Genomic DNA, 26,358 nt, shown 5'->3' on the forward strand with positions numbered 1-26,358 from the left:
ATCACTGGGAGAGGAGATTGGTCATGGGGGATCCCCGAGAGCTGTGAACAGAAGTGAAATCGTGTAACCCCCCTCGTCGTGCAGTCGTGTATGTTCATTCATGAACAAACACCTTTGAAAGCAATTTCACAAAATATACGTCGAATGGGGACACTGATGGCACAATCGGAGCATCCAGCGTAAGTCTAGATATCTGTCCAGATAGTTGAAATTGACTTAATTTTACCAGGCTTAACCTTTCACGTTAAATCAAATTGAAAGTCGAGAAAGTGGTCAGGTGCATCACGCTCATAGGGACCCTCGATAGAAGATCTATCAGTAGTCGTACATTGCATATGGATACAGCTCAATTATAAAATGTCTGTAGTAGCTCTATGCATAACTAATATAGAATGCAAAGTGAATTTGTTGTGGGTGACCACCTTGTTTGGTTTAATAAAGTGTGTGCAAATGTCTCTCGCTTTAATGAGATTCCTTCAGTTCTGCCTTGTAGTGGTAAAAGTGAATGACGTCTTGTGATTTTTTTATGAATGAAAAAAGTAGTGCCGGTGTGACAGAGGTCACGGTTATCCAATTAAAAGGAATAAAACGAGGTGAACCTTGTACGAAACACGTGTGACGTACGGATTTAGTATCTTACCACCTGTATCTTCACCATGTGGGTAATAAATAGAGAATACTACACTCATTCTCGTTAGATACCATTTTTAGGAAACGAGTGGACTTTCTATGGTATCTGACCGAGCGAAACCAAGGTCAGATAACATAGAAAGTTCACGAGTTTCGTAAAAATGGTATATAACGAGAATGAGTGTGGTATTTTATTTATTACCCACGTTTAATATGTGTGTAAGTGTAAATACATAACAACTTTTGTTCGTTGACAGACCAAACCGGAACCGGTTGCAAAATCTGGTTGCGCATGAATATTGATATATGCCCAAATATGCGCATTGTTGACATTCCTATGAATACGTATTAACAACATGCGCCTGCAGTTGTGTTTGAAAACAAAACAGCACCGACGCTCAAGATCCTTTTGGAAGAATTTCTTCAACTTATGAGATTTCAAGCGCCATGTTTTAGCACCTATACAAAATTTGAAAAGTCACATTAGAGCCGCGCTTTGAATATCGGACTTACAGTCGGTCATTCGCACTGCCGGGGTCCCATCTGTGCATTCAAAATGGTTCAGTTTCCTTGATCTGTCAGTTGAATTTATATCATGTCCGTACCATTTTGGAAGAGGGAAATCAGAGTGTTCGCCAAAGACATTCATGTTTACTGTACCACCCTTTACTGAAGATGTGAGAATCAACACACTCAAGATAGAGATAGGGAATGTTATTGTTCATCATTGGGATATTTTGGGCCACATAATCAGAAATCAGGCACACTTCTACGGAGTTTTCGAATGATTTGTATAGGAAATGTTCACTTTGAGTGATCTGGTTGTGCAGTCATGAACAAGCAACTCCCGAAACAGTGCCACAAAATACGCTTCGAAGAGGACACTGATGGCACAACCCGATCATCCCAAGTAAGTCTAGATATCAGTCCAGATAGTTTAAACTGACTTCATTTCACCACGCTTATCCTTTTATGTCAAATTGGAAGTTGCGAAAGTAGTCGGGTGCGTCACGCTCATTGGGACCCTCGATCTATTGAACAGTATTGAGCAGTCGTACATTGTAAATGGATATAGCTCGATTATATAATGTCTGTGGAAGCTCAATGCATAACTAATGTCGGATGCAAACCAAATTTGATGCGTGTGACAATCTTGTTTGGTTTAATAAAGTGTTTGTTAATATCTCTCGCTCACATGAGATTGCTTCAGTTCTGCCATGTAGTTGCAAAATGAATGACATCTCACGATTTTTTATGAATGAAAAAGGTAGTCCCGGTGTGACAGGTCACGGTTATCTAATCAAAACGACTAAAACAAGGTCAACCTTGTACGGCACACGTGTGACTTACAGATTTAGTATCTTACCACCTGTATCTTCACCATATGGGTAATAAACTGATATATCACATCTCCTGTTATTACATGTGTAATGGATACTGAAGTTATGCATACTGAAGTCTGGAGTTATGACGCTGCAGGGACAACATCATCGTGAACCCACCTCAAACAACGATGCTGTCAGATCATCCAGCTCCTCCTCCATCTGGTCCCGGACCTTGGACAGCTTCTCACACTCCTCATCTCTCAGACGCAGGTCCTGCAACACATGACAACTTGTGAGCCTAACTACAAAGAATGTAGCGTACTCCCTGAACAATCAGCGTTCATCAAGTACAATACTTTCCAAACTACAGACTTCCTTTGAACCAGAACCACATGAAAGCAGCATCCAGGAAGCATATCTACGCAGGCATCAGAGTGACACCATGTCAGAAATGCTAGAAAAATGCTCTTGTGGCTTCATTTAATATAGGAATCATAGGGCTATGAAAATACCATAGATCAAAATAATGTAAATCTACCTAATCTAGCCTATCCTAAATGACACTCTGATTAGCTTGACAGGTACTTTTACAGGTAAAATGATGATAAACTTAGAAAATATGTGTGAGTTGTCATGCATGTATGAAACTGCCTATAACCTGAGGTAATTACTTAACACCTGCTGAGGTGATGACTTCACACCGGCCATGCATTCTCACAGGTGCAAATGTCACCTAATTTGGGGGTGATCTCAAAATATTGCTGTTATTGTACTTCATAAAGATATGAGTTGACAGGGGTAACAATTAAGATATGTACTGCATTATATTTACTAAGAAAAATGATGGAATAGTTAAAAGATATGAAACGGGATGAGTATTGGAGGGGTGGGTTTTTAGAATCAAGAAGTATTTGATGGTTTCTTTAGCCAGCATGTGACTCTACTGATGACATATCTGAATCTGTCCTATCACTGAAAGGTAGGATAACTGGTGCAACAAGGCTGCTATCTACATGGTCACGTTGGTGGTAGTGACCTATTCCAAGAATGTCACATTTGCCATACCTCTGAGGTGAATGTAGTCAAACCTGCGTGGACCCTCCCTGTGTCTGTGTGAGTTGCAATGTTGGGTTGATATAATATGTCTTTCAACTTTACAGTTAGCCCAGATAGGCTGAGTGAGTGAGTGAGTATGGTTTTACGCCGCTTTTAGCAATATTCCAGCAATATCACGGCGGGGGACACCAGAAATAGGCTTCACACATTGTACCCATGTCGGGAATCGAACCCGGGTCTTAGGCTTGACGAGCAAACGCTTAAACCTCTAGGCTACCCGACCGCCCCCAGATAGGCTGAGAGGTCACAATGTCTGACTGGCATACACGAGACAACATGACTGTGTTGTGCTGCCAGCACATATGTCTCTACTGGTTTCTTATTAAGGAGAATTTTCTCCATGAGTTGAACTTTTGTATCAGATGGTCTGAAGTCGTCATTGCAAGACGTCAGATATTCCTGCATGGTCGCCTTCTGACTACTCATGGTTGGTGTGACAGTACGTGGCTCATGGCGTTATGATAACTGGCGTTACCCATGACAGTGACACTGGGGTTGTTTCGACTTGGCAGTAGCTGATGTTGAAACACAGTCTATGAACATATTGTTCATTTCCTTATGATAATCACGAGTTTTCTTTTCCTCTTTGAAAACTAGCCCCCATCCATCAATAAGCTCCAGATCAAGAGCTTTGGCGTGCAAAACAATGACATGATTCCCCTTACCATGGGTGCTTTTCCTCCATCTCATGGTAGCCACATGTAGTCAGTGGAATGATTCTTATTCACCCAGGTTACATCAAGGTCAATGATCTAGAAGCCCTGACTGTGATAGTTATGAATGGTGAGGAGACAATGTGACCTCAGACAGGATGGAATAGATTTCCCTGAAAACTGCTCAGTCACCACCATGTGCAGTGCATCAAAATCCAACCTCATGGAGAGAAATAATTAATGTAGTCTGGGAAATATTAATTGTGTCCTTAATTTCATCCCGAATTCTACTACAAGTCAGGGATACCCTCTGCTCATAAAGCTTGTACACTGTATGCTTAATCATCCCTTTATCAAAGCTGTCTAATAACCTTTTATGTCCTGGTACTGTTTTTCAGACAACCCCTACCTCCTTTGTTTTATTTATCATACCACAGACTCTCTCAAGTGTAAAGATTTCCTTCAACAGACTCCATGTCATGTACCGTGACTATAGCTATGAACATATAACGCATCATGGGAGCAGTGTTAACAAAACAAATGCAGCATCATTTTGTTATTTTTTAAGATGTACATCTAGGATTTTCTCCAGTTGACTTGTTTTTGTGGACTAGATGTTTTATGAAGACTATATTATTACTATTACTATTAGTTACAATTACTATAATTATTATTATCATTATTTTTATTATTACCCTGGTATTGTCATCATCATCATCATCATTATTATTGAGTCACATGCGCCAATTTCTATGTTCCATTTTAGGCATCCCTCATTGGACTTCGAACAAATCTGAACTTGCTGTTTTCGTTCAAATGTATCTCCTGTCAAATTGTCAATAGAACTCCTTGTGACTGAAATACTTCAAGCCAGAGGAAGGTCATCGGTAGTTACTCGATATTTCAACAGCAACAGTCTGTGAACCATTCTATCTCCAAGGGCTAACTCCAGCAGCCATCCATGCGAACACGGTGTCAGCCTCAGGGATGCTGCTCCTTCTACTGTTACGAGTGAGTGAGTGAGTTTGGTTTTACGCCGCTTTTAGCAATATTCCAGCAATATCACGGCGGGGGACACCAGAAATGGGCTTCACACATTGTACCCATGTCAGGATTCGAACCCGGGTCTTCGGTGTGACGAGCGAACGCTTTAACCACTAGGCTACCCGAATGCCCCTCTACTGTAACGAGGGCAGTGGAGTTCAAGAGGGGCACAATGAGCCTCAAAGATGATCCAAGATCAAGAAACACTTCAAGTGGCCACCAATAAGGAAAATATTGATATTAAAAATACATGATGTGATTATGGATGGTGGATGACTCAGCATTTGTCACACAGCCAATAGAGTAGGCATCTCTCCTGAGAGAGTCGAGAACATTCTGAGGCCTCAACTGGACATACAGTACTCGGCAGGCCTCAAAGTTTACATTTTTACCAACTAGCCATATGGCTACAAGTATTTTTTTCCAGGTAGCCAGTGGTAAAATAAAGAAGTCAAGCTAATATTGTAGGTAGCCAAAAGCATTTGAAATTATCTTTATCAAATAACTATTATAATATGTACAATTTACAGCGACTAGTCTTGAAATTGTATCTTAATGGAAACTGTACTTGAATTTTGTAACTTGTGACTTGAACAATGATGCGATTTATGTTATGAGATTATATAGGTATATCCTTGCTTATCCAATGAGCATTGTCAACTAAAATAAAGAACTGATTACATTAATTTTTATGTATTTTGGTTCATTGTCGACTTTAGAAGGAATTATTTGCGAGTACAATTGTTAGCAGATGTGTTTTCCAATATCAGCTGTTATTTATTTTTGTGCCTACAGATGTGTCGCCACAAGATATTTTTCTAGGTAGTCATTTGCCTACCTCTGAAGTTTAGACAGTAGACAAACTGAAATTTAGGTCGCATTGGCTACCGTTTTAGTGGCAACTTTGAGGCCTGCGGTCCTGTAAACCAGAAAATGAGTCCAGGTAACACAAACTGATGAAGTTTGAAACATGTACCACATTTTATCTTTTAAGATCAGGACTGAACTTGTGACGTACCGTTTGAGCTTTCTGGAGTTCTTCCTGCAGTCTGTGATACGCATGCTCCTTCATCTCGGCCATCGTCTGACTTCGCCGCCGAGATATTTGCAAGTCAGTCGTCTCTGCTTCAGAGTGGGCATGGCGCAGGTGGGCCCGGGCTGGATGTCGACGCAGCTCAACAACAGGACATTCAGACTCATCTATAGTCTCTTTCCTACAACACACACATTGCCCCATTATACCCTGCCAGGCCGGACTGTTTGTTGTTTGTGAATGGTTGGTTGGTTGGTTTGTTGTTTTACGCCGCACTCAGCAATATTCCAGCTATATGACGGCGGTCTGTAAATAATCGAGTCTGGACCAGACAATCCAGTGACTGATATCATGAGCATCGATCAAGGAAATTGGGATCGATGACATGCTTCAACCAAGTCAGCGAGCCTGACAACCCGATCTTGTTAGTCGCCTCTTACGCCAAGCATAATCGCCTTTTACGGTATGCATGGGTTGCTGAAGACCTATTCTACTCCAGATCACGGGTCGTTAAGTGAATGAGAGCTATTAAGTTGGGCATGTCAGTCTCATAGTTTAAAAGTTGATTATGCGTAATTTTTTATCACCAGAAAAAACATAACTGGCATAGAGATATTATTGTCCACTGACTTTTTCTATTTTCTAAAGGTATTCCAGGGTGGGAAGCTGACACTAAAGTTCCAGGAGTTCATGACCAATTTCAGATTATGTTTGTTCCAATTTTTATGTTTGGAGTATCTATAAAGAGTCACATGGCTGTTGCTGGGAAATTGTTTGCAGGTTTTCTTAATGACACCAAATGTCTTAACATGAGGAATACTACAAACATAACTTAAACTAATAGTAATAAAACCTACTGTTTTTCATCAGGAACTGTTCCATAAAGTCCATTAATAGCTCCTGTGAGTGAAACAGAGCGAGTGACACTGTCACTGTTTGACCCCTGCGACCTCTGCCCTGTCGGAGCTTGCCCTGACTGGCCACTGGCCACTCTGGGGGAATCCCCAGATTTTGTCCCTGTCCCAAGTCCTACAGCTGCAGCTGCCATACTGCCAACGACAACAGCTGCCATGGCACTTGTCTGATCCACCAGCTGTGAAGGGGCACCTTGCGGCGGTGGTCGGGTGCCCCACTCTGTGTCACTTGTACCAGGTGTAGTAGGACCTTGGCTACCAGACTGACTACTGGACACAGAGGATGGCTGTCTGTAGTTGGCTTCCTGTCCAACACATGGTTCTCGCTGCGTCAGTGCTGCAGCAGCTGGAAGCTTGGAGGCAGGGGAAGATGTCTGTGGCGACACTGGTCTGTCTGAGACTAGAAGCTGAGCATCTCCAGACATTCTCACAGCAGTGCTCTTGTCAAATCTAAAATGCAAAGGACAATACAACTGAAGTGAAGAAGGGTGCCCTGTATTACCAGTCATGCCAGTATGTCAGAAAATTGGGGTTCTTTCTTTTAGAGATACGCATCACTATATCAATTTTTATGTGTTGGCATACTGGGTGATTTCAAAGATCAATTTTGACAATGTGTTTCGTTATAAACTTGGCAAATACCTGAAAAATGAATTTGTTTCTAGCTAAGATCATGGCACCTTTATGTGGAATTTCTCACCATGATTGGTAAACACACAACAGTAGAGCAGTGTTGAAACATTCACAGCTACATACAACAGAAAAGCAGTGTCGATACATTCACAGCTACACACAACAGTAGAGCAGTGTCGATACATTCACAGCTACACACAACAGTAGAGTAGTGTCAATACATTCACAGCTACACACAACAGTAGAGCAGTGTTGATACATTCACAGCTACACACAACAGTAAAGTAGTGTGGGTACATTCACAGCTACACACAACAGTAGAGCAGTGTTGATACATTCACAGCTACACACAACAGTAGAGTAGGGTTGGTACATTCACAGCTACACACAACAGTAGAGTAGTGTCGGTACATTCACACCTACACACAACAGTAGAGTAGTATTCGTACATTCCAAGCTACACACACGGTAAAGTAGTGTTGGTACATTCATAGCTACACACAACAGTAGAGTAGTATTGGTACATTCCCAGCTACACACAACAGTAGAGTAGTATTGGTACATTAACAGCTACACACAACAGTAAAGCAGTGTTGGTACATTCACAGTTACAAACAACAGTAGAGGAGTGTCAATACATTCACAGCTACACACAACAGTAAAGCAGTGTCAGTACATACACAGCTACACGCAACAGTAGAGCAGTGTTGGTACATTCACAGTTACATACAATAGTAGAGCAGTGTCGATACATTCACAGCTACACACAACAGCAGAGTAGTGTCGGTACATTCACAGCTACACACAACAGTAGAGCAGCGTTGGTGCATTCACAGCTACACACAACAGTAGAGTAGTGTTGGTACATTCACACCTACAAACAACAGTAGAGCAGTGTTGGTACATTCCCAGCTACACACAACAGTAGAGTAGTGTTGGTACATTCCCAGCTACACACAACAGTAGAGTAGTGTCGATACATTCACAGCTACACACAACAGTAGAGTAGTGTCCATACATTTACAGCTACATACAACAGTAGAGTAGTGTCAATACATTCACAGCTACACACAACAGTAGAGTAGTGTCGATACATTCACAGCTACACACAACAGTAGAGTAGTGTCCATACATTTACAGCTACATACAACAGTAGAGTAGTGTCGATACTTTCCCAGCTATACACAACAGTAGAGTAGTGTTGGTACATTCCCAGCTACACACAACAGTAGAGTAGTGTTGGTACATTCCCAGCTACACACAACAGTAGAGTAGTGTCGATACATTCACAGCTACACACAACAGTAGAGTAGTGTCGATACATTTACAGCTACATACAACAGTAGAGTAGTGTCGATACATTCACAGCTACACACAACAGTAGAGTAGTGTTGATACATTCCCAGCTACACACAACAGTAGAGTAGTGTTGGTACATTCCCAGCTACACACAACAGTAGAGTAGTGTCGATACATTCACAGTTACATACAACAGTAGAGCAGTGTTGGTACATTCACAGTTACATACAACAGTAGAGTAGTGTCGATACATTCACAGTTACATACAACAGTAGAGCAGTGTCAGTACATTCACAGCTACACACAACAGTAGAACAGTGTCGGTACATTCACAGCTACACACAACAGTAGAGCAGTGTCGATACATTCACAGCTACACACAACAGTAGAGTAGTGTCGGTACATTCACAGCTACAAACAACAGTAGAGCAGTGTTGGTACATTCACAGCTACACACAACAGTAGAGTAGTGTTGGTACATTCACAGCTACACACAACAGTAGAGCAGTGTTGGTACATTCACAGCTACACACAACAGTAGAGCAGTGTTGGTACATTCACAGTTACATACAATAGTAGAGCAGTGTCGGTACATTCACAGTTACATACAACAGTAGAGTAGTATTCGTACATTCACAGTTACATACAATAGTAGAGTAGTATTCGTACATTCACAGTTACATACAATAGTAGAGCAGTGTCGATACATTCACAGCTACACACAACAGCAGAGTAGTGTCGGTACATTCACAGCTACACACAACAGTAGAGCAGTGTTGGTGCATTCACAGCTACACACAACAGTAGAGTAGTGTTGGTACATTTACAGTTACATACAACAGTAGAGTAGTATTCATACATTCACAGCTACACACAACAGTAGAGCAGTGTTGGTACATTCACAGCTACACACAACAGTAGAGTAGTGTCGATACATTCCCAGCTACACACAACAGTAGAGTAGTGTCGATACATTCACAGCTACACACAACAGTAGAGTAGTGTCAATAAATTTACAGCTACATACAACAGTAGAGTAGTGTCGATACTTTCCCAGCTACACACAACAGTAGAGTAGTGTTGGTACATTCCCAGCTACACACAACAGTAGAGTAGTGTTGGTACATTCCCAGCTACACACAACAGTAGAGTAGTGTCGATACATTCAAAGCTACACACAACAGGAGAGTAGTGTCGATACATTTACAGCTACATACAACAGTAGATTAGTGTCGATACATTCACAGCTACACACAACAGTAGAGCAGTGTTGGTGCATTCACAGCTACACACAACAGTAGAGTAGTGTTGGTACATTCACAGTTACATACAACAGTAGAGTAGTATTCATACATTCACAGCTACACACAACAGTAGAGCAGTGTCGGTACATTCACAGCTACACACAACAGTAGAGCAGTGTCGGTACATTCACACCTACACACAACAGTAGAGTAGTGTTGATACATTCACAGCTACACACAACAGTAGAGTAGTGTTGGTACATTCCCAGCTACACACAACAGTAGAGTAGTGTCGATACATTCACAGTTACATACAACAGTAGAGCAGTGTTGGTACATTCACAGTTACATACAACAGTAGAGCAGTGTCGATACATTCACAGCTACACACAACAGTAGAGCAGTGTCGGTACATTCTCAGCTACACACAACAGTAGAGTAGTGTTGGTACATTCCCAGCTACACACAACAGTAGAGTAGTGTCGATACATTCACAGCTACACACAACAGTAGAGTAGTGTCGATACACTTACAACTACATACAACAGTAGAGTAGTGTCGATACATTCACAGCTACACACAACAGTAGAGTAGTGTTGATACATTCCCAGCTACACACAACAGTAGAGTAGTGTTGGTACATTCCCAGCTACACACAACAGTAGAGTAGTGTCGATACATTCACAGTTACATACAACAGTAGAGCAGTGTTGGTACATTCACAGTTACATACAACAGTAGAGTAGTGTCGATACATTCACAGCTACACACAACAGTAGAGTAGTGTTGGTACATTCCCAGCTACACACAACAGTAGAGTAGTGTCGATACATTCACAGTTACATACAACAGTAGAGCAGTGTTGGTACATTCACAGTTACATACAACAGTAGAGTAGTGTCGATACTTTCCCAGCTACACACAACAGTAGAGTAGTGTTGGTACATTCCCAGCTACACACAACAGTAGAGTAGTGTTGGTACATTCCCAGCTACACACAACAGTAGAGTAGTATCGATACATTCAAAGCTACACACAACAGTAGAGTAGTGTCGATACATTTACAGCTACATACAACAGTAGATTAGTGTCGATACATTCACAGCTACACACAACAGTAGAGTAGTGTTGGTACATTCCCAGCTACACACAACAGTAGAGTAGTGTTGGTACATTCCAAGCTACACACAACAGTAGAGTAGTGTCGATACATTCACAGCTACACACAACAGTAGAGTAGTGTCGATACATTTACAGCTACATACAACAGTAGAGTAGTGTCGATACATTCACAGCTACACACAACAGTAGAGTAGTGTTGATACATTCCCAGCTACACACAACAGTAGAGTAGTGTTGGTACATTCCCAGCTACACACAACAGTAGAGTAGTGTCGATACATTCACAGTTACATACAACAGTAGAGCAGTATTGGTACATTCACAGTTACATACAACAGTAGAGTAGTGTCGATACATTCACAGTTACATACAACAGTAGAGCAGTGTCAGTACATTCACAGCTACACACAACAGTAGAGCAGTGTCGGTACATTCACAGCTACACACAACAGTAGAGCAGTGTCGGTACATTCACAGCTACACACAACAGTAGAGTAGTGTTGATACATTCACAGCTACACACAACAGTAGAGTAGTGTTGGTACATTCCCAGCTACACACAACAGTAGAGTAGTGTCGATACATTCACAGTTACATACAACAGTAGAGCAGTGTTGGTACATTCACAGTTACATACAACAGTAGAGCAGTGTCGATACATTCACAGCTACACACAACAGTAGAGCAGTGTCGGTACATTCTCAGCTACACACAACAGTAGAGCAGTGTCGGTACATTCACAGCTACACACAACAGTAGAGTAGTGTCGATACATTTACAGCTACATACAACAGTAGAGTAGTGTCGATACATTCACAGCTACACACAACAGTAGAGTAGTGTTGGAACATTCCCAGCTACACACAACAGTAGAGTAGTGTTGGTACATTCCCAGCTACACACAACAGTAGAGTAGTGTCGGTACATTCACAGTTACATACAACAGTAGAGCAGTGTTGGTACATTCACAGTTACATACAACAGTAGAGTAGTGTCGATACATTCACAGTTACATACAACAGTAGAGCAGTGTCAGTACATTCACAGCTATACACAACAGTAGAGCAGTGTCGGTACATTCACAGCTACACACAACAGTAGAGCAGTGTCGATACATTCACAGCTACACACAACAGTAGAGTAGTGTCGGTACATTCACAGCTACAAACAACAGTAGAGCAGTGTTGGTACATTCACAGCTACACACAACAGTAGAGTAGTGTTGGTACATTCACAGCTACACACAACAGTAGAGCAGTGTTGGTGCATTCACAGCTACACACAACAGTAGAGTAGTGTTGGTACATTCCCAGCTACAAACAACAGTAGAGTAGTGTCGATACATTCACAGCTACACACAACAGTAGAGTAGTGTCGATACATTTACAGCTACATACAACAGTAGAGTAGTGTCGATACTTTCCCAGCCACACACAACAGTAGAGTAGTGTTGGTACATTCCCAGCTACACACAACAGTAGAGTAGTGTCGATACATTCACAGCTACACACAACAGTAGAGTAGTGTTGGTACATTCCCAGCTACACACAACGGTAGAGTAGTGTCGATACATTCACAGTTACATACAACAGTAGAGCAGTGTTGGTACATTCACAGTTACATACAACAGTAGAGTAGTGTCGATACATTCACAGTTACATACAACAGTAGAGTAGTGTCGATACATTCACAGCTACACACAACAGTAGAGCAGTGTCGGTACATTCACAGCTACACACAACAGTAGAGCAGTGTCGGTACATTCACAGCTACATACAACAGTAGAGCAGTGTTGATACATTCACAGCTACACACAACAGTAGAGTAGTATTCGTACATTCACAGCTACACACAACAGTAGAGCAGTGTTGGTACTTTCACAGTTACACACAACAGTAGAGTAGTATTCGTACATTCACAGCTACACACAATAGTAGAGCAGTGTTGGTACATTCCCAGCTACACACAACAGTAGAGCAGTGTTGGTACATTCCCAGCTACACACAACAGTAGAGTAGTGTTGGTACATTCCCAGCTACACACAACAGTAGAGTAGTGTCGATACATTCACAGTTACATACAACAGTAGAGCAGTGTTGGTACATTCCCAGCTACACACAACAGTAGAGTAGTGTCAATACATTCACAGTTACATACAACAGTAGAGTAGTGTTGGTACATTCCCAGCTACACACAACAGTAGAGTAGTGTCGATACATTCACAGCTACACACAACAGTAGAGCAGTGTTGGTACATTCCCAGCTACACACAACAGTAGAGTAGTGTCGATACATTCACAGTTACATACAACAGTAGAGCAGTGTTGGTACATTCACAGTTACATACAACAGTAGAGTAGTGTCGATACATTCACAGTTACATACAACAGTAGAGCAGTGTCGATACATTCACAGCTACACACAACAGTAGAGCAGTGTCGGTACATTCACAGCTACACACAACAGTAGAGCAGTGTCGGTACATTCACAGCTACACACAACAGTAGAGCAGTGTCGATACATTCACAGTTACATACAACAGTAGAGCAGTGTTGGTACATTCACAGCTACACACAACAGTAGAGTAGTATTCGTACATTCACAGCTACACACAACAGTAGAGCATTGTTGGTACATTCACAGCTACACACAACAGTAGAGCAGTGTCGGTACATTCACAGCTACACACAACAGTAGAGTAGTGTCGATACATTCACAGTTACATACAACAGTAGAGCAGTGTCGATACATTCACAGCTACACACAACAGTAGAGCAGTGTCGGTACATTCACAGCTACACACAACAGTAGAGCAGTGTCGGTACATTCACAGTTACATACAACAGTAGAGCAGTGTTGGTACATTCACAGTTACATACAACAGTAGAGCAGTGTCAGTACATTCACAGCTACACACAACAGTAGAGTAGTATTCGTACATTCACAGCTACACACAACAGTAGAGCAGTGTCGATACATTCACAGCCACATACAACAGTAGAGCAGTGTCGGTACATTCACAGTTACATACAACAGTAGAGTAGTATTCGTACATTCACAGCTACACACAACAGTAGAGCAGTGTCGGTACATCCACAGCTACACACAACAGAAGAGTAGTATTCGTACATTCACAGTTACATACAACAGTAGAGCAGTTTCGATACATTCACAGTTACACACAACAGTAGAGCAGTATCGGTACATTCACAGTTACACACAACAGTAGAGTAGTGTTGGTACATTCACAGCTACATACAACAGTAGAGCAGTGTCGGTACATTCACAGCTACACAAAACAGTAAAGTAGTGTGGGTACATTCACAGCTACACACAACAGTAGAGTAGTATTCGTACATTCACAGTTACACACAACAGTAGAGCAGTGTCGGTACATTCACAGTTACATACAACAGTAGAGCAGTGTCGATACATTCACAGCTACACACAACAGTAGAGTAGTGTCGATACATTCACAGTTACATACAACAGTAGAGCAGTGTTGGTACATTCCCAGCTACACACAACAGTAGAGTAGTGTCAATACATTCACAGTTACATACAACAGTAGAGTAGTGTTGGTACATTCCCAGCTACACACAACAGTAGAGTAGTGTCGATACATTCACAGCTACACACAACAGTAGAGCAGTGTTGGTACATTCCCAGCTACACACAACAGTAGAGTAGTGTCGATACATTCACAGTTACATACAACAGTAGAGCAGTGTTGGTACATTCACAGTTACATACAACAGTAGAGTAGTGTCGATACATTCACAGTTACATACAACAGTAGAGCAGTGTCGATACATTCACAGCTACACACAACAGTAGAGCAGTGTCGGTACATTCACAGCTACACACAACAGTAGAGCAGTGTCGGTACATTCACAGCTACACACAACAGTAGAGCAGTGTCGATACATTCACAGTTACATACAACAGTAGAGCAGTGTTGGTACATTCACAGCTACACACAACAGTAGAGTAGTATTCGTACATTCACAGCTACACACAACAGTAGAGCAGTGTTGGTACATTCACAGCTACACACAACAGTAGAGCAGTGTCGGTACATTCACAGCTACACACAACAGTAGAGTAGTGTCGATACATTCACAGTTACATACAACAGTAGAGCAGTGTCGGTACATTCACAGCTACACACAACAGTAGAGCAGTGTCGGTACATTCACAGCTACACACAACAGTAGAGCAGTGTCGATACATTCACAGTTACATACAACAGTAGAGCAGTGTTGGTACATTCACAGTTACATACAACAGTAGAGCAGTGTCAGTACATTCACAGCTACACACAACAGTAGAGTAGTATTCGTACATTCACAGCTACACACAACAGTAGAGCAGTGTCGATACATTCACAGCTACATACAACAGTAGAGCAGTGTCGGTACATTCACAGTTACATACAACAGTAGAGTAGTATTCGTACATTCACAGCTACACACAACAGTAGAGCAGTGTTGGTACATTCACAGCTACACACAACAGTAGAGCAGTGTTGGTACATTCACAGTTACATACAACAGTAGAGCAGTGTCGGTACATTCACAGTTACATACAACGGTAGAGTAGTATTCGTACATTCACAGCTACACACAACAGTAGAGTAGTACTCGTACATTCACAGTTACATACAACAGTAGAGCAGTGTCAGTACATTCACAGCTACACACAACAGTAGAGTAGTGTCAGTACATTCACAGCTACACACAACAGTAGAGCAGTGTCGGTACATTCCCAGCTACACACAACAGTAGAGTAGTGTCGATACATTCACAGTTACATACAACAGTAGAGCAGTGTCGGTACATTCACAGATACACACAACAGTAGAGCAGTGTCAGTACATTCACAGCTACACACAACAGTAGAGCAGTGTCGGTACATCCACAGCTACACACAACAGAAGAGTAGTATTCGTACATTCACAGTTACATACAACAGTAGAGCAGTTTCGATACATTCACAGTTACACACAACAGTAGAGCAGTATCGGTACATTCACAGTTACACACAACAGTAGAGTAGTGTTGGTACATTCACAGCTACATACAACAGTAGAGCAGTGTCGGTACATTCACAGCTACACAAAACAGTAAAGTAGTGTGGGTACATTCACAGCTACACACAACAGTAGAGTAGTATTCGTACATTCACAGTTACACACAACAGTAGAGCAGTGTCGGTACATTCACAGTTACATACAACAGTAGAGCAGTGTCGATACATTCACAGCTACACACAACAGTAGAGCAGTGTTGATACATTCACAGTTACATACAACAGTAGAGCAGTGTTGGTACATTCACAGCTACATACAACAGTAGAGCAGTGTTGGTACATTCACAGTTACATACAACAGTAGAGTAGTGTCGGTACATTCACAGCTACATACAACAGTAGAGCAGTGTTGGTACATTCACAGTTACATACAACAGTAGAGTAGTGTCGGTACATTCACAGCTACATACAACAGTAGAGTAGTGTTGGTACATTCACAGTTACATACAACAGTAGAGTAGTGTTGGTACATTCACAGCTACACACAACAGTAGAGTAGTATTTGTACATTCACAGTTACATACAACAGTAGAGCAGTGTCGGTACATTCACAGCTACACACAACAGTAGAGTAGTGTCGGTACATTCACAGCTACATACAACAGTAGAGCAGTGTTGGTACATTCACAGTTACATACAACAGTAGAGCAGTGTTGGTACATTCACAGCTACATACAACAGTAGAGCAGTGTCGGTACATTCACAGTTATATACAACAGTAGAGTAGTATTCGTACATTCACAGCTACACACAACAGTAGAGCAGTGTCAGTACATTCACAGCTACACACAACAGTAGAGCAGTGTCGATACATTCACAGCTACATACAACAGTAGAGTAGTATTCGTACATTCACAGCTACACACAACAGTAGAGCAGTGTCGGTACATTCACAGTTACATACAACAGTAGAGCAGTGTCGGTACATTCACAGTTACATACAACAGTAGAGCAGTGTCGATACATTCACAGTTACACACAACAGTAGAGCAGTGTCGATACATTCACAGTTACACACAACAGTAGAGCAGTGTCGATACATTCACAGTTACACACAACAGTAGAGCAGTGTTGGTACATTCACAGTTACACACAACAGTAGAGCAGTGTTGGTACATTCACAGTTACATACAACAGTAGAGCAGTGTCAGTACATTCACAGCTACACACAACAGTAGAGCAGTGTCGATACATTCACAGCTACACACAACAGTAGAGCAGTGTCAATACATTCACAGTTACACACAACAGTAGAGCAGTGTTGGTACATTCACAGCTACACACAACAGTAGAGCAGTGTCGGTACATTCACATTTACACACAACAGTAGAGCAGTGTCGATACATTCACAGTTACACACAACAGTAGAGCAGTGTTGGTACATTCACAGTTACATACAACAGTAGAGCAGTGTCGGTACATTCACAGTTACATACAACAGTAGAGTAGTATTCGTACATTCACAGTTACATACAACAGTAGAGCAGTGTTGGTACATTCACAGCTACATACAACAGTAGAGCAGTGTCGGTACATTCACAGTTATATACAACAGTAGAGTAGTATTCGTACATTCACAGCTACACACAACAGTAGAGCAGTGTCAGTACATTCACAGCTACACACAACAGTAGAGCAGTGTCGATACATTCACAGCTACATACAACAGTAGAGTAGTATTCGTACATTCACAGCTACACACAACAGTAGAGCAGTGTCGGTACATTCACAGTTACATACAACAGTAGAGCAGTGTCGGTACATTCACAGTTACATACAACAGTAGAGCAGTGTCGATACATTCACAGTTACACACAACAGTAGAGCAGTGTCGATACATTCACAGTTACACACAACAGTAGAGCAGTGTCGATACATTCACAGTTACACACAACAGTAGAGCAGTGTTGGTACATTCACAGTTACACACAACAGTAGAGCAGTGTTGGTACATTCACAGTTACATACAACAGTAGAGCAGTGTCAGTACATTCACAGCTACACACAACAGTAGAGCAGTGTCGATACATTCACAGCTACACACAACAGTAGAGCAGTGTCAATACATTCACAGTTACACACAACAGTAGAGCAGTGTTGGTACATTCACAGCTACACACAACAGTAGAGCAGTGTCGGTACATTCACATTTACACACAACAGTAGAGCAGTGTCGATACATTCACAGTTACACACAACAGTAGAGCAGTGTTGGTACATTCACAGTTACATACAACAGTAGAGCAGTGTCGGTACATTCACAGTTACATACAACAGTAGAGTAGTATTCGTACATTCACAGCTACACACAACAGTAGAGCAGTGTCGGTACATTCACAGCTACACACAACAGTAGAGCAGTGTTGGTACATTCACAGTTACATACAACAGTAGAGCAGTGTCGATATATTCACAGTTACATACAACAGTAGAGCAGTGTCGGTACATTCACAGTTACATACAACAGTAGAGTAGTGTTGGTACATTCACATTTACATACAACAGTAGAGTAGTATTTGTACATTCACAGTTACATACAACAGTAGAGCAGTGTCGGTACATTCACAGTTACATACAACAGTAGAGTAGTGTCGATACATTCACAGTTACATACAACAGTAGAGCAGTGTCGATACATTCACAGTTACATACAACAGTAGAGCAGTGTCGGTACATTCACAGCTACACACAACAGTAGAGTAGTGTTGGTACATTCACAGCTTCACACAACAGTAGAGCAGTGTTGGTACATTCACAGTTACACACAACAGTAGAGTAGTATTCGTACATTCACAGCTACACACAACAGTAGAGTAGTATTCGTACATTCACAGCTACACACAACAGTAGAGTAGTATTCGTACATTCACAGCTACACACAACAGTAGAGCAGTGTCGGTACATTCACAGTTACATACAACAGTAGAGTAGTATTCGTACATTAACAGCTACACACAACAGTAGAGCAGTGTCGGTACATTCACAGCTACACACAACAGTAGAGTAGTATTTGTACATTCACAGCTACACACAACAGTAGAGCAGTGTCGATACATTCACAGTTACATACAACAGTAGAGTAGTATTCGTACATTAACAGCTACACACAACAGTAGAGCAGTGTCGGTACATTCACAGCTACACACAACAGTAGAGTAGTGTTGGTACATTCACAGCTACACACAACAGTAGAGTAGTGTCGGTACATTCGAAGCTACACACAACAGTAGAGTAGTATTGGTACATTCACAGTTACACACAACAGTAGAGCAGTGTCGGTACATTCACAGCTACACACAACAGTAGAGTAGTGTTGGTACATTCACAGCTACACACAACAGTAGAGTAGTGTCGGTACATTCGAAGCTACACACAACAGTAGAGCAGTGTCGATATATTCACAGCTACACACAACAGTAGAGTAGTTTTGATACATGGCTTCCACTGCCAGGTGTAATTTATGTTTGGCCAGAGTTTACAGAGTTTGGTCAGTATCGGGTTTATGTCGGGTGTATATCGGGTTTACAGCTTCGTTACACTTACTTCTGTGTGACAACAGATTTCAAATTTCGTCATTTTGACAGTAGCTCGAGTAGGAAGGTGTCTTTGTAATGTATATTGGCCGACTCGGCGTTTCGTTAAACCTCAAAAAACATTTCAAATAACAACTTACAGCTTATTACGGGCCATAAATATACTTAAGTCCGATAACACATCTCTTTCAATCACAAAGACGTCCGTGACAATTAGCAATTCAGACAATTCGAATATTATTTGAAACATTTGTTCTACGCTAACACTCGTATGGTGCGAATGAAATATGGACAGTATATTCGACGGTAATGATAACTTTCATGTATCTTTGTAAATATGGGAAATAACTAAGTTTGATTTCTGACCGTCATATTCCTTGTGTATTCAACATTTTCTTTTTAACGATGTAACAGCTGACATAATAAACACCTAATCCGCCATGACAGTGACCACATACTATTTCCCTACCATTCCACAACAGTTGGGATTCAGGCTGCTGGACGTGTAATGCAGGCTCAGCGTATGGAGCTATTGATGGACAATCAGTAATAAAATACTCTATATAATCTCAGTCCAGTTTATTCAAAAAGAGTCAGTAACTCGATATATCCTCAGTGGAAACACGGATTGACTTATCAATAAACAGAAAACAGTTTTTAACCTCATATTTCGATCACTGAGGTCCCAACTTAGATATTTTGGAAGAAGCATCCTAAGTGAAGCGAGTTAACAGACGCTCTCTATATTTAGCCATGCATTCACTTTGACTTCTGGCAATCTCTTGTCATTATCTCACATGCTTTCATTTAAAGAGGAATATAATGATATGTTGGATATGTACGTCTTTGGTTTATTCAGAGACCATATAAAAGATTATATGGTCTCTGGTTTATTTGATGAATTTGCAGAATCTGCTTATTTATGGATTTTATTTCAGTGTCAGTGATCTTTACTTAAACTTCTATCGGAACCAACATTAAATTCAAGAATTCTTTGGTTTCCGAAATTCCAGTCAGAATTTGCCAGCATCAAATTCCTAACAACTCGTCAATGTAAGGCCACATTAATACGTCGTTAGGAATGTCTAAGACAATTTCTACATCAAAACACGCATGCGTACGGAGAATTCAGACATACAACTCCCCACAGCGAAGTACAAATGCAAATCAACGTAAGTGTAGTGTTAGGAACAGTTTGACAAAGTCGAGAGCTTTGAGGTCGTGACAGTCGGCGCTTATCGTGACAGGACATAAGTGTTACAGCGCACACTGATTGTGTAATCCGGGTTTAACTGTCGACGTGTTCACGTCCTCTTCCTCGATAAAAGCTTGGGCCGCCGACAGCTGTAATGCCGGACCTATTCTCGAGGGAGACTATGTACGATTGAAACATTTACTTTGACATTATGCTGTGACTAGGGATAAAAACACTAAATATATATTGTGCAAACTGTCATTGATATAAAGTGGTACCCCCTGGGTTTAGAAATGGTCCACAGCAACCTACGCTGGTCGAAGGTGAGGTGAGGTGAAATTGGGTTTAACGTCGCGTCCAAGATTATTGCACTTATATAGCGACGTGCATGCACGTGTGTAGCGACCAGAACTGGGATACGACCAGAACTGGGATAAACAGTCCACAATTTCGCAAAACCCCATTTACTGCGGTAATGCTTTCGGTTAGTTCTAAAACACATGGCGATATATATCCGGAATATGATTTAGTTTATATTTTTGGGGGGGCACCGTACTGAATATGATCTTTTGTATATTTCCATGTCCCATTCCAAATAAATAACGCACATTAAATTCTTCACTATAAATTGGAAACATCTTTAGTTATTATTATTATTTTGTTATTTTGTACTTGACAAATATTCACACGCCTTTCTGTGCGGCAATTCACATTTATGCACAAATTTCACAGTGTCTGTGCGATATTTCTTTTAACAAATTATGTTATAATTAGATCAATAATTGAAATCAAGGATGTGTTTCTACATCACATTGTGGTCACAATAGTGTATAGAATGTAATGGAATCGGCCATATTACAAAAGTAAAAGCGGTAACTCGAGGGGTTTCTGAAATATTTCGGATTGTGGCCGTTAAATAAAAGAGCCCCGACACATTATGCATTCCATTTAGACTTTGTTTTGTTTGTAACTGTAAACAATTTTCCGTATTCTGTTGTTTGTGGGCCAATTTAACGTGCGGTCTCCTCCAATCCCACGATGTGAATAGAAATGCAAAACATGTATCCTCATTAATTTATTTAATGTAACTGTGCTGAAGGGAATCCTTGTAATTCACACATGAGTAGATGTGAGAAATCATATTTATATAATTTCAAAACAATTATTTCACTTGCCTCTGTATTTAGACAAGCTCTTTCCACTTCTTTTAATTAGTTCGATGGGTTAACTGTATATGGTTTGCCAGAAGATTGAAGCGAAAATTACACAAGATGAAAGTGTTTTATAATTCTTCTTTACAAAGTTACGGGGAAGTACACAGGTACATCGGACATAAAATATACATTACTCAGAATGAAACGCGGGATGTTGTATACCAGACATCATTATAAATTAAAGACGCGGGGGAGTATGTATATCGGATATAAACTATACATCACTCAGATCGATAGATAACGATAGAGGGTTTGTATCGGATGTATTATATTATACATACTTCAGAATGCTGTAGATGCAGACCAATGTAAGCTTTGAAACATGCTAAGAAGTATCTAAGCTGGATATTGACGATTGTTTCAGAATGGCTTTCTACCCACATATACAAGTTAGTGGTAACCTCAAATACCTCCTTAACTTAACCCTATCACATATACATGATGCAGGTAATGCAAGCTCAGAAGTATGGTGTGCAAATTTATAATAAATGTATAAATATAAATGTATAACTAACATATATAAGCGGTAAGACGGATATGACTCCTCATGCATGCATGCACCGGTAAACCAGACCTAACAGAAAGGAGTATATAGTTACTCCATAGTGTTTTAGGAACCAGGCAGCTTCAATTTGAAATAAAGGAAAGATATATTGAAGCATGTCGAAATAATATATTTATATATCTAGCCTAAAATCACGAGGATCCATGGACAGTGCATTGTCTATGTCTATGTTGGGCATTGCTTAAAATATACCCACCGCTTCGCTTGTCACGTTAGGCGACAATCGATGGTTGGTTGGTTGGTTGTTTAACGCCGCACTGAGCAATATTCCAGCTATATGACGGCGGTCTGTAAATAATCGAGTCTGGACCAGACAACACGGACAATCCAGTGATAGACATCATGAGCATCGATCCATGCATTTGGGATACGATGACATGCATCAACCAAGTCAGTGAGCCAGACCACCCGATCCCGTTAGTTGCCTTTTACGAGAAGCATAGTCGCCTTTTAGGGCAAGCATGGATTGCTGAAAAGACCTATTCTACCCCGGGTCTTCACGGGCACCACAATCCATGGACCGGGTGGGCATGCTTGTATAGTGACTTCGTTAATTGTGTGTCATGTACCCCGATATAAATACATGTAGATAAACGATTGGTTTAAGTATGAACAACGTCCCACGCCGACATGTACGATGTCTGGCAATCAACCAAATAACGTACCTGACTACCCGAGGCTCGTTAGTCGCCTCTCATTTTACGATTCTCCCCATCCGATCATGGGAATATTACCTGCATGGTCAGCTTTGCTGTTACTGGTTCTTGCAGTAAAATGTTGGTCCACATGGGCAGAGAGCAAAATAGTGATGGATATTATAAGCAAACATCCAGCACGTCGGATGACGTTGAACCTCCGATCCATGAAGTCACCTAGTAAGACAACAAGTATTTGTCACAAAGTGACGAAATGTCCCCCGCCTGTATATACACCATAGTACCAAATATGAAGACAATCCAGCGATTAGTTCTTGAGATATTGCTGCAACACCGTTTTCCAACTCCAAAAACAGATTTGCCTGCTGTGACCTTGAAAATGGGGTCAAGGTCACCAAAACCGACTGGTATATGCGGTGTCTGTATATACACCATAGTTCCAAATATGAAGACAATCCAGCGATTAGTTCTTGAGATATCGCGGCAACACTGTTTTCCAACTCCAAAAGCAGATTTGCCTGCTGTGACCTTGAAAATGGGGTCAAGGTCACCAAAACCGACTGGTATATGCGGTGTCTGTATATACACCATAGTTCCAAATATGAAGACAATCCAGTGTTTAGTTCTTGAGATATCGCGGCAACACCGTTTTCCAACTCCAAAAGCAGATTTGCCTGCTGTGACCTTGAAAATGGGATCAAGGTCACTAAAACCGACTGGTGTCTGCGGAGTCTGTATATACACCATAGTTCCAAATATGAAGACAATCCAGTGCTTAGTTCTTGAGATATTGCGGCAACATTGTTTTCCAACTCCAAAAGCAGATTTGCCTGCTGTGACCTTGAAAATGGGGTCAAGGTCACCAAAACCGACTGGTGTCTGCGGAATTTGTATATACACCATAGTTCCAAATATGAAGACAATCCAGTGTTTAGTTCTTGAGATATCGCGGCAACAAACAGGTGGGACGTACGGACGGACGGACGTACGGACGGTCGTGAATACTATATCCCCTGCTTCGCGCTTTCGCGCGGCGGGGGACAATTAAAATTAAGCATGTGTTGCTGGGGACCCCTTCTACACGAAATCAACTGCCTGAGTGGTCTAGTGGATAGACGTCTGCAGAAGGAGTGAGTAAGTGGGTGAATATGTATTTACACTGCTTTTAGCAGCATTCCTGGAGTATCATGGCACGGGACACCAGAAATAGGGTTTACTCACTGAACACATGATGGGAATCGAACCCGGGCCTTCGACGTGACGAGCGAACGCTTTGACCAATAGGCTAACCAATTGCACCCCTGACAGCGGAAGGTAAAATACACTGAATAAGATAGTACCCGTGCTTGGCATTACATGGATAAACGTGGATAAACACAGTACATATTCTGTTTTACAAAGCTCATGTAAGAATCCATGTATTACCTTCACCCTCACTGGGTAAATACAAGAATTTCTGAATTCTGACACTCCTTGTGTAACACACTTACTGGTATAATACTCCCTATAAAAGTACCAATCATGACCTCCCTCAATATTTGCTAAGTTTGTGGTCCTAATCACTTTCAAAAGCTAAAATTAATTATAAATATTCAACAGTTAATAAATTTTAAAGGTGTTATGCCGCTTCTGCACGGCTTAATTACAGTAATACAAGGGTAAATATCTAATCGATAATTAATAAAAATCAGCTACAAGTATTCCATTATTTGTACATGTGAAAGGGCTATCCCATTTCTGGTCAAGGTGATATGAGTCATGATATAGTAAAAAATCCCGTAAAATTAGAAATACTGACCCAATACATAAAGATTCTGCTCACAAGTGTGAAATGTTATTTACTATCATCAACCGACAAGAAATCTTAAGATTCCATTAATTGTAGATTTTAAAGGCATTATCCCACTTCTGGTCAAGGTGATATGAGTCATAAAATAGTCAAAAATCTCTTAAAATTAGAAATATTGACCCATTACATTTAGACCTTTGTTCATAGGTTTGAAATGTTATTTACTATCATCAACCGACAAGAAATCTTAAGATTCCATTAATTGTAGATTTTAAAGGCATTATCCCACTTCTGGTCAAGGTGATATGAGTCATAAAATAGTCAAAAATCTCTTAAAATTAGAAATATTGACCCATTACATTTAGACCTTTGTTCATAGGTTTGAAATGTTATTTACTATAATCAACCGAGAAGAAATCTTAAGATTCCATTAATTGTAGATTTTAAAGGCATTATCCCACTTCTGGTCAAGGTGATATGAGTCATAAAATAGTCAAAAATCTCTTAAAATTAGAAATATTGACCCATTGCATTCACATTCTGCTCACAAGTGTGAAATGTTATTTACTTTCTGCAGCCAACAAGAAATCTTAAGATTCCTTTAATTGTAGATTTTAAAGGCATTATCCCACTTCTGGTCAAGGTGATATGAGTCATGATATAGTCAAAAATCTCTTAAAATTAGAAATATTGACCCATTACATTGAGACCTTTGTTCATAGGTTTGAAATGTTATTTACTATCATCAACCGACAAGAAATCTTAAGATTCCATTAATTGTAGATTTTAAAGGCATTATCCCACTTCTGGTCAAGGTGATACGAGTCATAAAATAGTCAAAAATCTCTTACAATTAGTATTATTGACCCATTACATAAAGATTCTGCTCACAAGTGTGAAATGTTATTTACTATCATCAACCGACAAGAAATCTTAAGATTCTATTAATTGTAGATTTTAAAGGCATTATCCCACTTCTGGTCAAGGTGATATGAGTCATGATATAGTAAAAAATCTCTTAAAATTGGAAATACTGATCCATTACATTTAGACCTTTGTTCATAGGTTTTAAATGTTATTTACTATCATCAACCGACAAGAAATCTTAAGATTCCATTAATTGTAGATTTTAAAGGCATTATCCCACTTCTGGTCAAGGTGATACGAGTCATAAAATAGTCAAAAATCTCTTACAATTAGTATTATTGACCCATTACATAAAGATTCTGCTCACAAGTGTGAAATGTTATTTACTATCATCAACCGACAAGAAATCTTAAGATTCTTTTAATTGTAGATTTT

General features: G+C 40.6%; 1 protein-coding gene across 4 annotated transcripts in view; it reads right to left on the reverse strand.

The window, feature by feature from the left end:
• The window catches only part of LOC124112384 (guanine nucleotide exchange factor for Rab-3A-like), a 58,600-nt gene extending 38,498 nt beyond the window's left edge, over positions 1-20,102 (reverse strand). Inside the window, exons 1-4 of one of the 4 annotated variants that reach the window (XM_046472478.2) lie at positions 20,004-20,102; positions 6,659-7,165; positions 5,787-5,982; positions 2,133-2,228 (exon numbers count right to left, since the gene is read on the reverse strand). In XM_046472478.2, coding sequence (XP_046328434.2) covers positions 2,133-2,228; positions 5,787-5,982; positions 6,659-7,140 — 774 coding nt within the window. In that variant the 5' untranslated portion in view covers positions 7,141-7,165; positions 20,004-20,102. The other 3 variants (XM_046472477.2, XM_046472479.2, XM_048383373.1) reach the window with 3 other exon arrangements.
• Between the last annotated feature and the right edge of the window lie 6,256 nt (positions 20,103-26,358).

The sequence above is a fragment of the Haliotis rufescens genome, unplaced genomic scaffold (assembly GCF_023055435.1).
Source record: "Haliotis rufescens isolate VD_foot unplaced genomic scaffold, xgHalRufe1.0.p SCAF_48, whole genome shotgun sequence".
In the NCBI taxonomy this organism is placed as follows: domain Eukaryota; kingdom Metazoa; phylum Mollusca; class Gastropoda; order Lepetellida; family Haliotidae; genus Haliotis; species Haliotis rufescens.